General features: G+C 41.1%; 1 protein-coding gene across 6 annotated transcripts in view; it reads left to right on the top strand.

The window, feature by feature from the left end:
• Positions 1–13,055, top strand: part of LOC113119629 (adhesion G protein-coupled receptor L1-like) — a 31,649-nt gene extending 18,594 nt beyond the window's left edge. For 4 of the 6 annotated variants that reach the window (XM_026289483.1, XM_026289269.1, XM_026289410.1 and 1 more), the window contains 17 exons: positions 962–1,065; positions 1,164–1,349; positions 1,628–1,666; positions 1,746–1,926; positions 2,751–2,873; positions 3,194–3,393; positions 4,887–5,060; positions 5,141–5,350; positions 5,430–5,650; positions 5,737–5,803; positions 6,249–6,340; positions 8,744–8,912; positions 8,993–9,148; positions 9,287–9,383; positions 10,030–10,152; positions 10,272–10,289; positions 10,875–13,055. In XM_026289483.1, coding sequence (XP_026145268.1) covers positions 962–1,065; positions 1,164–1,349; positions 1,628–1,666; positions 1,746–1,926; positions 2,751–2,873; positions 3,194–3,393; positions 4,887–5,060; positions 5,141–5,350; positions 5,430–5,650; positions 5,737–5,803; positions 6,249–6,340; positions 8,744–8,912; positions 8,993–9,148; positions 9,287–9,383; positions 10,030–10,152; positions 10,272–10,289; positions 10,875–11,707 — 2,993 coding nt within the window. In that variant the 3' untranslated portion in view covers positions 11,708–13,055. The remainder of the gene's footprint in view (positions 1–961; positions 1,066–1,163; positions 1,350–1,627; positions 1,667–1,745; positions 1,927–2,750; positions 2,874–3,193; positions 3,394–4,886; positions 5,061–5,140; positions 5,351–5,429; positions 5,651–5,736; positions 5,804–6,248; positions 6,341–8,743; positions 8,913–8,992; positions 9,149–9,286; positions 9,384–10,029; positions 10,153–10,271; positions 10,290–10,874) is intronic. The other 2 variants (XM_026289565.1, XM_026289641.1) reach the window with 2 other exon arrangements.
• Positions 13,056–14,603: the final 1,548 nt, after the last annotated feature.

The raw sequence follows: 14,603 nt of genomic DNA, 5'->3' as shown, positions 1-14,603 counted from the left end.
AAACAAACTATTCAGAGTGTGTGTTTCAGCTGCCTCGTGTTTGTAGCTTTCCCATTATTTTCCTCTGTGTAATGCACTTAAGTAGTTTTATTTTAAATTTGATGACATCTTTTTATTCTAGTATCGTGTCTCTAGTGTATGGGTTTGTAGAATATATTCTTGCACACTGCTGCACTCTTGGTGAACTTGCCTCTGGACAGTCATGAGGCGTTTGATGCCTTCTGATTTTCATAATCATTTGTACAAAAGCCCCAAGTTACAAAATCAGTTTTTATACCTATTTAGATTTATTATTAGAGGCAAGTAGTGATTCTAACAGTCATTACCATCAGTGTTTAGAGTTGATCATACAGATTACACAGAGGCACTGGAAGGTCACATGCTAATGCTAGCTTTAATGCCACACTCTCATGCAGAGGAAAGCTTCATCTACAACTAATCTAAATGCCATTTTCTAATTCCATTATTATTATTACACATGCAGTTTTCATAAACTCAAATTCATTGAGAGATCACATGAAAATGTTGACTTATAAAAATCCATTTGTTACACTGCAGGACCACTGACATTTTTTAATTACAGAAAATGATTAACAAACCTAAATGAAATAATGACCATTCTGTGTCTTACCTAACATTTTGATGTTGAGAAAATTGAGTTTGAGAAATTAAGAAATTTTTAATTTGTGCATATTATGAATCAGGATGTTTTCTGAATGTGATGTTCCTGTTTGTGGTGCTTTCCACTGACGTGTGTTGTTATGAGGTCAGATGTTTCTTCACAGCTTCACACTAGTCTTTCTAACGTTTTTTTCTTCATGTTTTGTTTTGGGATGTTTTGATTATTTCTACAGGAATCCGTCTTATCTGTTCCTTTTCCTACGGCATCGCCTGATTCTGATTGTTTGGCAGGATTTGTTTCTGTCTTACTCATTTCTCCTGCTCTCTGTCCATCATTCAGGTATCGCGTCATATCAGTGTATGGCTGATGAGATGGTGTGGAACCCCAGAGGTCCCGACCTCAGCAACTGCACCTCCCCCTGGGTCAACCAGGTCGCTCAAAAGGTCAGTCGAAGGTTATCAGAAGGATAAACGGATGCAGATAGATATATAGATAGATGATGGATGAATAGATATTTGATGTGTCCCTCTTGTTTCTGTAGATAAAGAGTGAGGAGAATGCAGCACATATCGCTGCTGTACTTGTCAATCACACACGGGGGCGGGTCTATGCCGGTGATGTCACTTCCTCTGTGCGTCTGATGGAGCAGCTGCTGGACATTCTGGACTCACAGCTGCAGGCACTGCGACCCGGAAACAAGGAGTCAGCCACACGCAACTACAACAAGGTGTTGTATACACACACTCACACACACACACACACACACGCACGCACGCACACACACACACACACACACACACACACACACAGACAGACACACAAACACACACGGACACACACAGAGACACACAGACACACACACACACACGCACACACACACACGCACACACACACGGACACACACAGAGACACACAGACACACATACACACACATACACACACAGACACACACACACAGACACACATAAACCGGCATGAGATAAACAGTTTGTTCCTGTCTTTCAGCTTCAGAAGAGAGAACGGACTTGTCGAGCGTTTATTCAGGTAATCACACAGCAACCGTTTGTGCAAACCTTCGTGTCTCTGTGTACGCTGCTCACCTGTGTGTGTGTGTGTGTGTCAGGCGGTGGTGCAGACAGTGGATAATCTGCTGCGGTTGGAGGCGCTGGAGTCGTGGCAGGACATGAACTCCACAGAACAGTCTCACACTGCCACCATGCTGCTGGACGTCATGGAGAAAGCAGCATTTCTACTGGCCAACAACCTGTACGGGGGTCACTTCAGCGACCGCGCGCCAAACATCGGTACGACTCATGCTTCTTCATGTACACAAACGTCCAGAGGCTGGGGAAACATTTCTTCTGCTCACCGGGGCTGCATTTATTTGACCAAAAGTACAGTTAAATCTGTGAAATATTATTGCTGTTTTCTATGTATGTAGAGTTCATATGTATGAAGTAGCAATGTATCATGATCACAAATATTTTTTGGTACACTTTGAAGCCCCTATTTATAATACATTATAAGGGTATTCTTAAGGCATTATAATGAATGCATAATGAAAAAGACCTTATAATATGTTATATAATCTCATGAATAATCATAACAACAATTATGATACATCATAATACTTACGTATATGTGGTTAAAGTTTAAGAGTATGATTATTTATAACACACAATGAACACCATATTAAAGCTACTTCCTGTACAGTATAATGGACATTGTTTAAGATCTGTGCAGTATCTACAGCTTGTGAGTGGTTAGATGTTGAGTGTTATTTGAGTGTTTTCTGTGCAGCTAATGTTAATTAATTGATGTGAGATTAATACTCTAACTGAAAAAAAAAATCAATGTTTTATATGATTATTTTATTTTATTTTGATGGTCCCCTTAATCAATCAACTATAAGCAACTTTGTAACTACATGCCAACTAACTCTCATTAGAGTATTAGTGTGCTCAAGAATGGATGAATCTAGTCTGGTAGAGTAAGCTGACATATACTGTATTAAAATACATATATTTACAGTAGCAGAAATGACCGCTAGTTGATGTAGTTGCAGTTATTTAACAGCTGTCTAAAGTGTACCATCAAAATAATGAACCTGATATTACAACCTCTGCAGATCTGGAGGTGTATGTGCTCAACACAGAGATGGAGCTGAAGGATCTGTCCTTCCCAAACTCGTATGACAGCGACAGCACCATCCAGGTGTCAGCATCCACCATCAAACAGTACAGCCGCAACGGTCAGTCTCTCTCTCTCTCTCTCTTTCTCTTTCTCTCTCTCTATCGCTCTCTCTACCTCACTCTCTCTCTCTCTCTCTCTCTCTCTCTCTCTCTCTCTACATCTGTCTGTCTCAGTCGTTCTCAGACGCTCACACTCTTTATTAGGTTTCTCAGCGCCACACGTCTGCAGACTCAGCTTTGCCCTGGCAACAGTCACCATGGTCACCGTCTCCTGTGGCTGTTGCCGTGGTGACACGTGTGTGTGTGTGTGTGATGAGCTGTGTGGGATCGGGCGTATCGATCGCAGCTGAAGGTGTGTGTGTGTGTGTGTGTCCATCAGGTCAGGTGAAGGTGGTGTTCACGCTCTATAAGAACCTGGGCTCGTTCCTCTCCACTCAGAACGCCACGGTGAGGACACACGGTGAGACGGGGGGACACGGTCTGGCCGTCAACTCACACATCATCTCTGCCTCCATGAACAAAGAGTCCAGCCGCGTGTTCCTGACCAAACCTGTGGAGTTCACTCTGAGACACCTGCAGGTGCAGACTGACACACACTGCAGCGCTCACACACACACACACACACACACACACACACACACACACAGACACACTGCAGCACTCACACACACACACTGCAGCAGACACAAACACACACACACACACAGACACACTGCAGCGCTCACACACACACTGCAGCACACACACACACTGCAGCACTCACACAAACACACACACACACACACTGCAGCACACACACACGCACACACACCTACACTCACACACACACGCACACACACCTACACTCACACACACACGCACACACACCTACACACACACACACACAGAGACACACACACTGCAGCACACACACACACACTGCAGCACTCACACAAACACACACACACACACACACACACACAGAGAGACACACACACACTGCAGCACACACACACACACACCTACACACACACACACACACACACAGAGACACACACACACTGCTTCAGTTGTTTCATACTCGAGCTGCGGTTTGGAGATAAACTGTATATTAAATGTAGAATCAAAAAAACATTTATCTAACAAAATACATCACTGTTCAAAAGTAACGCTTTTGAGAAATGAATACCTCTATTCATCACGCACCTGATCAAAAGTGACGGTAGAGACTCCAGTAATGTTAGAAAAGATTTCTATTACAACTAAATGCTTTTGAACTTTCTATTCATCTTTGATTCCTGAAAAAAGAAAATGCATCACAGTTTCCACAGAAATATAGTTCAGCACAACTGTGTTCAACATTGATGATAATCACAAATGTTTATAGAGCAGCAATTCAGTAAATCAGACTGATGTTGAGTGAGTAATGATGAAAATACAGCTGCACATCACAGAAATCAATGACAGTTTCACAGATATTCACATAGAAAACAGTTATTGTAAATATTACTAATGTGATAAAATATTTTTTTGATTGAATTTTTAGGAAAATATAGTATACTGTAAACATATATATATATATATATATATATATATATATATATATATATATATATATATATATATATATATATATTTTTTTTTTTTTTTTTTTTTTTTTTTTTTTACTACCAAACCCAAATTGTAGTGTACATTAGAAAAAGCACAAAAAATAAAATTTAAAAATTTCACAAAAGTAATTTTAAAAAGTGTTTAATTATTTTTTATGTTTTAAGAAGAAAATAAACTACAGTCAGTTTAAAGAAAGCACATCCAACAAAAGAAATGAAACCTGGAAGTAATGAGAGAGATTTAGGCCTTTAAAAAAACGATGAACAATTATGACACAAAAATAATTATATTGTAATATTTAATATACGCAATTTATCATTTCACAGTAATAATGTGGCATCAAATTAAATGAGTGTCATTGATCATGTGACTCAAACATTGTGTCTGGAGAACGTGATCGTCAGTTTCTGAAGCTCCAGTGCTGCAGACACACCAAACACATCCTCATGCTCCCGCGTCTCTGTGTGTTGTTGTGTTGGCAGCTGCAGAATCACTTCGATCCCAACTGTTCGTTCTGGAATTACTCGGAGCGCTCGATGACGGGTCAGTGGTCATCACAGGGCTGCAGACGTCTGCACAGCAACAACACACACACCACCTGCGCCTGCTCGCACCTCACCAACTTCGCCGTGCTCATGACGCACCAGCAGCCAGCTGTAAGTCTCACACACAGCTTTAACCCTTCACACGCCGCACGTGTCCGTCGTTCACGCTCTGTGGCTCTCTCTGGTTCCAGTATCCCGGCGGCGTTCAGGGTCTGATCCTGTTCGTCATCACGTGGGTGGGGATGGTGGTCTCTCTGGTGTGTCTGGCTCTGTGCATCTCCACCTTCTGCTGCCTGCGAGGCCTTCAGAGCGACCGCACCACCATCCACAAGAACCTGTGCCTCACGCTCTTCATCTCACAGCTCCTCTTCCTCATCGGCATGGACAAGACGCACTATACCGTGAGTCCACCAGGACCAGACCTCACCAGAGTAAACCAGAACACATCACGAGTGTGTGTGTGTGTGTGTGTGTGTGCAGGTGGTGTGTCCGGTCCTGGCCGCTCTGCTGCACTTCTTCCTGCTGTCCGTGTTCTGCTGGCTCTGCATGGAGACGGTGCAGCTGTATGTGCTGATGGTGGAGGTGTTTGAGAGCGAGACGTCTCGTCGTAAGTACTACTACCTCTCTGCGTACGGCTTCCCGTCGCTGGTGGTGGCCATATCCACGGCCATCGACTACAGGAGCTACGGAGGACCCAGAGTGTGAGTGTGTCTCTCGCGTCTGGACAGACATCAGTGTGTGTGTGTGTGTGTGTGTGTGTGTGATCTCTCTCTCGTGTGTTGTGTAGGTGCTGGCTGAGGGTGGATAACTACTTCATCTGGACGTTTATTGGCCCCGCCTCCTTCATTATCCTGGTCAGAGTCACTTTAATGCACTGGTTCAGAAATCAATGCATCCACTGCAAATACATCACCTTTCTCTTAGTCTCTCTCTCTCTCTTTCTGTGTGTAATTAAGCTGTTTAAAATTCATATTTACACATGTATGCACATTACATTTTTAATAATATTTCGATTTAAAAACGAATAATAACATTTTATTTTAAGAAAATAGTGTATTCAGCTATTATTTAAAGTCTAAACAAGCAGAACACACTTTGAGTGCTGTAGCGTATCCCAGAATGCAATGTGCTCAACTATTTCCAGTATGAATGACTCATTATTTGACCAGACTTTCAAATCACATGACAAGTTTTCACACAATTGGATTCAAATGCAGAATCACTTTATTTGTAAGAGGATACACGGAGGTCTTCTGGGTGTTTTCTGCTCTCTTCTGACCTTTGACCTCTGGTGTGCAGCTGAACCTGGCAGTGTTGGTCGTCACCATGCACCGGATGCTGCGACACTCCACGGTCCTGAAGCCAGACTCCAGCCGGTTTGACAACATCAAGTAAGAATGCAGGGCTCACACTCAGCTCCTAATATTCACTGGAGATCTGTTTGTGTCTAGACCAGCCGTTTACTTCACTTCAGATCACTGCGGCGTCTTCACACACACCAGACTCAGGCTGATACCCAGCTACACATGTTTCATGTTCTGGGAATGTTTTCAGCAGCACGTTTTATTTTAGTTCCCAGAATGTTCTTTTAAAAGGTAGGATAACATTCTCCAAAAACATTCTAGAAATGTTTATTGATAACATTGTTACAACATTATCCTCTAACATTCTTATAAAGCTTCCCATCACACTCGATGGGGCTCAGAAGTAAAAGTTGGGTGAAAGTGAAAACCCAACCTTTGTTTGATGTCAAACTCCAGCGTAAATAACTCCAAAAACAGTATTACCAATTTCACTTATTATAAACAAGATTGACTATTTCTGTCATAAATATAAAAGAGTTCTTATACAGATTAACAGAGGTGTTTATGGTTTATTGAAAATAATAGTTTAGTTTGACGTCACCATTATGGTGATCAGTATTTAGGCAGCATGACTCTTTTCAATGTTACTTTTTGTTTAACTGCTGTAACTGTATTTGTTACGGTGATATTATTGTTCATCGTGTAATGATCTGATCAACTGGTTTTATCTGGAGACTAATCCTGCAGATTATATCAAATATATTTTTGTCTCTTCTTTTTAAATTACTTTTTTCATGAACCTCTTTGTAACACAGAATGCTTAGCTACACAGAGAGCTCAAGAATTAGTGTATGAATCTCAACAATGGTGACATGCTTCATGCCGCAATGCATTCTGGGTGCCATGGATGAGTTTTGTATGATGTACCCAGAATACATTGCAGCATGAAGCATCTCAACATTGTTGAGATTTTTACACTGAATCTTGATGTTTGTGTGACAAAGAAAAGTTTTTTTTTTTTTTTTTTTTTTCGAATTCTTGAAATTATCTGCTTTAAATTTAGCTGGGCCTCAGGATGTAAACCAGGCTCTAAACATCTGTTTAAATCTTAATTAGAATGTTAGGGGATGCTGTTCTAGTAACGTTATTATTTTAGAGAATGTTATCCTATCTTTTGAGAGAACATTCTGGGATCAAAAATAAAACTACCTGCTAAAAACATTGTTAGAACAAAAAAAATTCCAGCTGGGTAGAAAGGGTGACATAATATACCTCTGTAATTAATTTAAATTCTCAACTTGTACACTTTAATCCCATTGAATGGAATGCACGCTCTCTTCAAACTGGAATCCTGGTGAATGTCCCGGTGATATCCACTTCACAGGATATGTCTGAAGTGATAAGAGAAACATGCCGAGCGGGGGGGGGGCTCGGGACTGCAGCTGATAACCGCTGCTCTAGACTAAAATATACAGCCTCGAGGACCAGACATGAAGGAGGTGTCTTGATTTCCTGCTGTCTGAGACTCAGTCAAGGCACCCACATTTACACTTAACAGACAAAAAAAACCTGTAAAATAAAATGAAATAAACATTTTTGAAGATATCTATTAAGAGAAATGTTTATCTCATGCACTCAATCTGACCAAAAAAAAATAGCAAAGTTATTTTATTTATTTATTTATCATTTATTTTATTTTACAAAATCTGTTTTTTCTATAACTGCAGTGGACACTTTTCCATTCAAGTCTAATTTCTATACCATCTTTGTGTTTAATAATATTTAGAATTAGTTTTTTGTTTTCATATTTTATATCTGTTTTTATGTTCTTCACTTTCATCTTAGTTAAAGTTTTGGTCATTTTGTTGTATATTTTTTTTGCATTTATTTTTAGTTTAAAAAATGCTTGTAAAGTTTTTCTCATTATTATTTTTTTTGTACTAATTTACATTTTATAAGAAGTTTTAGTTTTTTAATAAATTTAAATTTAGTTTTTATATATTAATATATTAATATATTTGTATTTTGTATTGTTAATAGGGTTCATTAATTTATTATTGGTTTAATAGGCTTTTTTTAAATATGTCTGTTTTGTTTTTATAAATTTTTTTAATTAAACTTTTTGAGCTTTAGTTGTAGTAATTTCATGAAAATGTAGAAAACATTTTTTACTTTTGCAACTAACTAACTAACTATAAAAACAAAAACATTTATTCTGTTTTGTTCTGTTAGCATTAAATGTATTCAGTTTACAAAAGTTTTTTTTAGTTTTATTTAACAGGGCATCACAAGAGCATTGGTAACGCTGTGTGTGTGTATGGTGTGTGTGTGTGTGTGTGTCTGTGTGTCTGTGTGTGTGTGTGTGTGTGTGTGTGTCTGTCTGTTTGTGTGTGTGTGTGTGTCTGTGTGTGTGTGCGTGTGTGTGTGTGTGTCTGTGTGTGTGTGTGTGTGTGTGTGTGTGTGTGTGTGTGTGTGTGTGTGTGTGTTGAGGTGCTGGACGCTCAGCTCTGTCACGCTGCTGTTGCTGGTGTCTCTGACGTGGATCTTCGGCCTCCTGTTCATGAACGACAGCAGCGTGGTGATGGCGTACCTCTTCACCTCCTTCAACGCCCTGCACGGCATGTTCATCTTCCTCCTGCACTGCGCGCTGCAGAAGAAGGTGTGTGGCTGTGTGTGTGTTTCCTCACACGTGTTTGTCCTCCTGACCTGCTTTCACACGCAGCACTGTGTGTTCAACAGGTGCAGAAAGAATACAGCAAATGCTTGCGTCAGTCGTCCTGCTGTGGCCACACCTCCTCCACCGGTTCCCACGGTTCCCTCAAAAGCTCCGCCCACAGAGGCAACAATCGCTACTATGGCGGCAGCCAATCACGACATGCGCCTCCACAAAGACAGGTAATGCACACGCGTGTGTCTGTCCCAGATTTCATCTTTACAGGAATGTGCGCACCTGTGTGTTTAAATCTCAGCCGTGTATGTGTGTATGTGTGTATGTGTGTGTGTGTGTGTGTGTGTGTGCGTGTGTGTGTTCAGAGCCGTATCAGGAGGATGTGGAACGACACTGTTCGCCGGCAGACAGAATCATCCTTCATGGCAGCTGAGATCAACAACACACCCACACTCACCCGAGGTGAAACACACACACACACACACACACACACACACTCACACATCCAAAGTGAAACATTCCTGTTGATCATCATTACATCTTTATTTCTTCTTAATTAGTTATGCAGAAATATCTACATTGTCCTTTTGTCAAAAATGTAAATATTACTAAATAAAGAAATTGAAATAAATCTAAACTTTTTTGGTTTTATTTTACATAAAATGTTTATATTTAGAATTTTTTATATTTTATTAATAAATACATATTTTACCACTTATTTTAAAAACTTTTTAAAAAGATAATTTTATAGTAGCTTTTTTAATTAGTAATAAAAAAGTAAATATAAATATGGATACATTTTATTTTATTTTATTTGAAAATGTATTTTAAAATTCGAAATATATTTTATAAATAATAACATCAAAACAGATTAGTAATCAAAAAGTATATAAAATATGAATAAAAACGTAATCCTCTATCAAGATACATTGTTGCTCTCATTTAATTTTAAAATGTAACCTTTTTTTTGCAACAAAATACACAGTTAGAATTTGTTTCCCGAAAATTCATAGCCAAAGGGCATTATTTTGGGAGAGTGACCCATATCAGCTCACACAGCTGTAATGTATCCCTGCGCCTCTGTAAGGATCGTGCTGTTTCTCCTCAGGCACTATGGGTAATCACCTCCTAGCCAATCCAATGCTACAGACCCGCTCTGGCTCCTCCCCTTACAACACCCTATTGGCTGAAACATTCAACCCCCCCTCACCAGCAGTTTTCAACGCCACTGGTCAGTGCGTGTGTGATGAAGAGCACTGTTTTGTGTGTTTTCTCTAAATGTTTGTATCTGTACTCACTGCGTTTCTGTCTTGCTCTCTCTGTTCTGTCTCTTGATAAACTGATCTACAGGCACGTTCAGAAACTCAAGTATGGACATGTTCACACTTCCTGTCTGTCTGTGTTTCTTTCATCTCCATGCTGCTCCTTCATCTTCACCTCCCTGATTCAGTGATTCAAATCAAGCATGACGAAAAACATTGACAAATGCTAGGGACTCATTTGCCCGTTATCACATTTACATGTCAACGACTGGATCAGGCATCAGATTTTCCAGTGTTTTAGATTTCCGTTTCTACAGAGCTGGATTATTAACTTGAATAAAAGAGAGAACTGGTTGCTATAAAATAACATTAGCAGAACTGGGTGACTATGTCCAATGTTGGGTTTGGAATGACACACAGGTTCATAAATTTAGTATTATTCCAGTTTACTGTGTGCAAACTGATGAAAGGCATGACAGTTGGCGCTAAAGAGTGAATGTCCATGTTCACCACATGCATGGGAGAACTCTATGTACACATTCATGCATATGCATCAGAATCAATTATATGTCAATGCAATATAAACATTTCCAAATGGATCTGAATTAAACTTTTTGCCGTTCAAACTACAGGCAATAATTCAGAAAATCAGACTTTTTTTTAATCGAGCATTTCTCTCTCTGTCCTTTAGAGGGCACTCTGTCACGCAGCCGTGAGTCGTGTGGGCTGGAGGGAGTTCGGCTCAATGGAAACTACAACAACAGCTACTCTTTACACGGAGGGAGTTCGGATCTACTGGGGGGCATTCCTGTGGGATCCGGGGGCGTGTCTGGAGAAGTCAGCCCCGCCCTTTTGACACCTAGAGGGGTGGAGCCTGCTGGCGGTTTGAGGAGGAACCTTTCTGACGCAGCAGCACTGGAGAAGATGATCATATCCGAGCTCGTCCAGAGCAACCTGCGGCCTTCCACAGATCGATATGGTAATGGACCGAACTCCACGATGCACCGACAGGATTACACACCGTCGACGAGTCACCGAGAACCTCCACAACGGCCCTTGCCCCGCCCACCTCCGCCACCCCCGCAGGATGAGGAGGAGCTGCTGTACAAAGCGCTGGAAAAGCCACACCTCCCGGACAAACCCCGCCTACCTGATAAACCCCTCCTGCTGGATAAGCCTCGCTTCCTGGAGCACGCGCAGTCTGTGTTCTACCAGAGCGAGGAGGACTCGGAGAGCTTCTCGGCGGAAATCACGGATGCCGTGGGCGGGGCCAGACTGGACTCCGCCTCCCTGTACGCGCGGGACCGGGATTCGTCCTATCCCGACAGTAGTCCTGAGGCGCTGGGGGCGGAGCCACACTCCACCCTCCCACCAGACGAGCTGTACTTCAGCGCAGGACGCCAAGCGCACATCTCAGCCTTTTACCAGCCTCCGCCTCGCAGGACCAACGACGAGGCTCAGCCGGGACTCCAGCCCTCACAGGGGGAAGGCGACGGACAGATGCAACTGGTGACGAGTCTGTGACTAGGGCGCTGGTGACCAGGACACGTAGATCTGGAGGAGGACAATGAGGGTGGACGTCTTCAACATCGCCATCATCATCGCTATTAGCAATCTAGTCGAATCTCTAGAAATCGTGGTTCTGGTTGTGTAGGTCACCCAGAAAAGTTCTGAGTTCACTTGATCTTGTAGTGAAGTGTTTCCAGGAGATTCACTCATTAGTATGAAGCCGAACTTTCAGATAATGAAAACCATTATCATGTTTCTTGAGATCTCCCAGAAAGAGCAGTGTGTTGTAAGGCTTGGGAGAACCCCGGTCTGATAATGATGATGATGATGACAATGTTGGCTTCCTCCTCCATGTCTCTGTTTCCTGGTCACCCGCACACTCACCCTGCTCATCTCACTGCCATCCAAGCACATCTGTCCGTCCTTTCTAAGATAAGATCTTCTCATCCGGTAGTTTTTCCTCCATTTGTCCATTCTCCATATCTTCCCTGCCAAGAAAATCTGTTTAAACCATCCTTGGGTAGATATCTGGTCTCCTGAGCTGGCCAAACTGTTTTTTTTTTGGTGGGAGACCATCTGAAAACCACCTTAGGCTGGCTTAAGCTGGTTTATCAGTGTGATTTCTTTCATTCAGGGTGGTGTGGTTTATGAGTGTCAGACCTTTATCAGAATGTGATAACACTTAAACCAGAGACCACAGCTCTTACACATGCCAAAAAAAGAAGAAAAGAAAAATCACACACTCTTGCGGAGCAGTTACTGTCAGGATCACCGTCATGGGTTCAACATGTCAAGCAAATCAACCAGACTGTTATTTTTGAGCAGTGAGGTGGATAACAAACTCTTGTGCCACCTGTCTGGATGCCAACCAATCATCAACTTTGGTGTTCAAGACACTGACCAATCATGTTGTGGAGCTTTGAGAACGTTGACTCAATGCTCCGCCCCCTTCCTGTGTTTAAGTAGGTTGATCAAGGATGTGACATTTAGCGACGGCATCTCGCAAATTCTTGTAAATACATACTAAGAGACGCAACGTCTCAGGACATGCTTCTCTTTCACTTATGAGTTTATGGTTGAAAAAAGTCTTTAAAAATATGTAGATGAACTGATGACACTGTCTCCTCTTCTGGCCTTTTTCTCACTCTGTCTCTTTCGGACTTTTCTCTCTCTCTCGGCGTGTTTCATGTAAAAAGATAAGAAATGTTTTTTAATCAAAATAAAACAGACAAAAGCAAACTGTTCAGACTTTTTCTCAGCTAATTTGTGATTCTGGATCTCCGATGAGCGCTGTGTTGACCAGGAGGTAGAGAGCATCTCAAGCATCAAGATGAAACACAGCTTCCTGTGAGCATTAGAACTTATTTTGCTGCCCTTCTAATATTTGACTGCAAAGGTAGTGTTAATAATTTTCTTAAGAAAAGTATATAAAAAAAAAAAGTGATTCAGCCTTATTGGCCCTGGAACAACATCACTAGTAACCAGATTTAAGGTTTATAGAGTGTAAGGGAAACAGGTCAATTTAGCTCAAAGGGAATCATTTAAGATTTTAAAGGGAATTTGAACAGAATCACTGTTTCACGGCTGTTCACGGAGACGCGCCTGCGGTTCAGTGAACGAGCCGTTTAACATCAAATCTGCGCTGGATACTATTATCCAAACTATAGTGAAAACACTATCAATTAGCACAGTAACAAGATCGGCAGTTTAAGACATTAACTTGTAAGCACAAAACACAAGATACTTCTCTTTTCAATATGAATAAGGCTTTATTAGATAAATCTAAGACATATAAACTAATCTAACACATAAACGCACGCACACACACATTCACACAAGTTGCAGGAAGGTCGAAAGTTAGGGAAAGATGAGTTTAAGAGAATGGAAATATGGAATTCCAAGTTTACAGCAATACGTTAAATTGCATAGACATGAACAACCATCAATCACGTAATTAGCGCTCGCATTGAGTTCCTCAATGGGGTTAAAATTATATTAGATACACCAGCACAACAAATATCTGGGAATACGTTGCCTTCGTTTGCTGTGAAAGGGACTCCAGTTGAAAGGGGTATCCCGGTGTCGCTGATTGGCTTGAAGTTCAGTAGTGAAGTGACGTCTTGGGAAGCCCGTGGTTGCTGGGCGTTGGCTGAAAGTGCAGAGTCGTGTTCGCTGGTTGAAGTTGAATGGACGTTACAAAACTTAACTTAGAACACGAAACTCTCAAACGGAAAAGAAAAGAAATAAAGTTTGACGAGACTAGGTTGTTTTCTTTCTCATCGTGGCATAGTAGCAGCAAGCAGGCACGCTGGAACCGCGCTCAAAGAACCATGATGACTAACCACATGGCTAGATGCTACAAGCTAAAGCTAGGTAGCAAAGCTACAAGCTAAGAGCAGGCATGACTGATAGCACAAGCAAGGCTAGAACTAAAAGCAGACTAAAAGCCCGCATGACTGATAGCACAAGCAAGACTAGAACTAAAAGCCAGATTTAATCGTGTCCAAAGTTTTTAAACTTTCCTGTTGGCCACCCCTCAAATGTTGCCTTGACCAATCAGATATGTTCTTGGGGTGGGTATCATAAATCATTTGTTTATCTTACCAAGCATGTGGTTCCTGCCTCGCAGGGTCTAATTTTGGACATGATTCCTATAACATGATTATGATATATTTTACAAATAAATGATTGTCAGGACAATATCAAGCAAGAAAATGCGATTATTTCAATACTAGACATGACTATGTATCCTATAGTTATCAAAAGACACACAATAAGTGATTATACATGATAGTCAAATGTGTGGGTTACACATAAATGAATATGGAGTTAAGCAATGGAATGATTCATTCATAAGTCTTTTTTGAGTTCATTCTGGTCCATATATAATGTATAAAAAGCAGTTTCTTTG

This window comes from Carassius auratus, chromosome 1 (genome assembly GCF_003368295.1).
Source record: "Carassius auratus strain Wakin chromosome 1, ASM336829v1, whole genome shotgun sequence".
Classification (NCBI taxonomy): Eukaryota; Metazoa; Chordata; class Actinopteri; order Cypriniformes; family Cyprinidae; genus Carassius; species Carassius auratus.
Note: the sequence above shows the minus strand (reverse complement) of the source record. Positions and strands in the feature narration are given on the sequence as shown.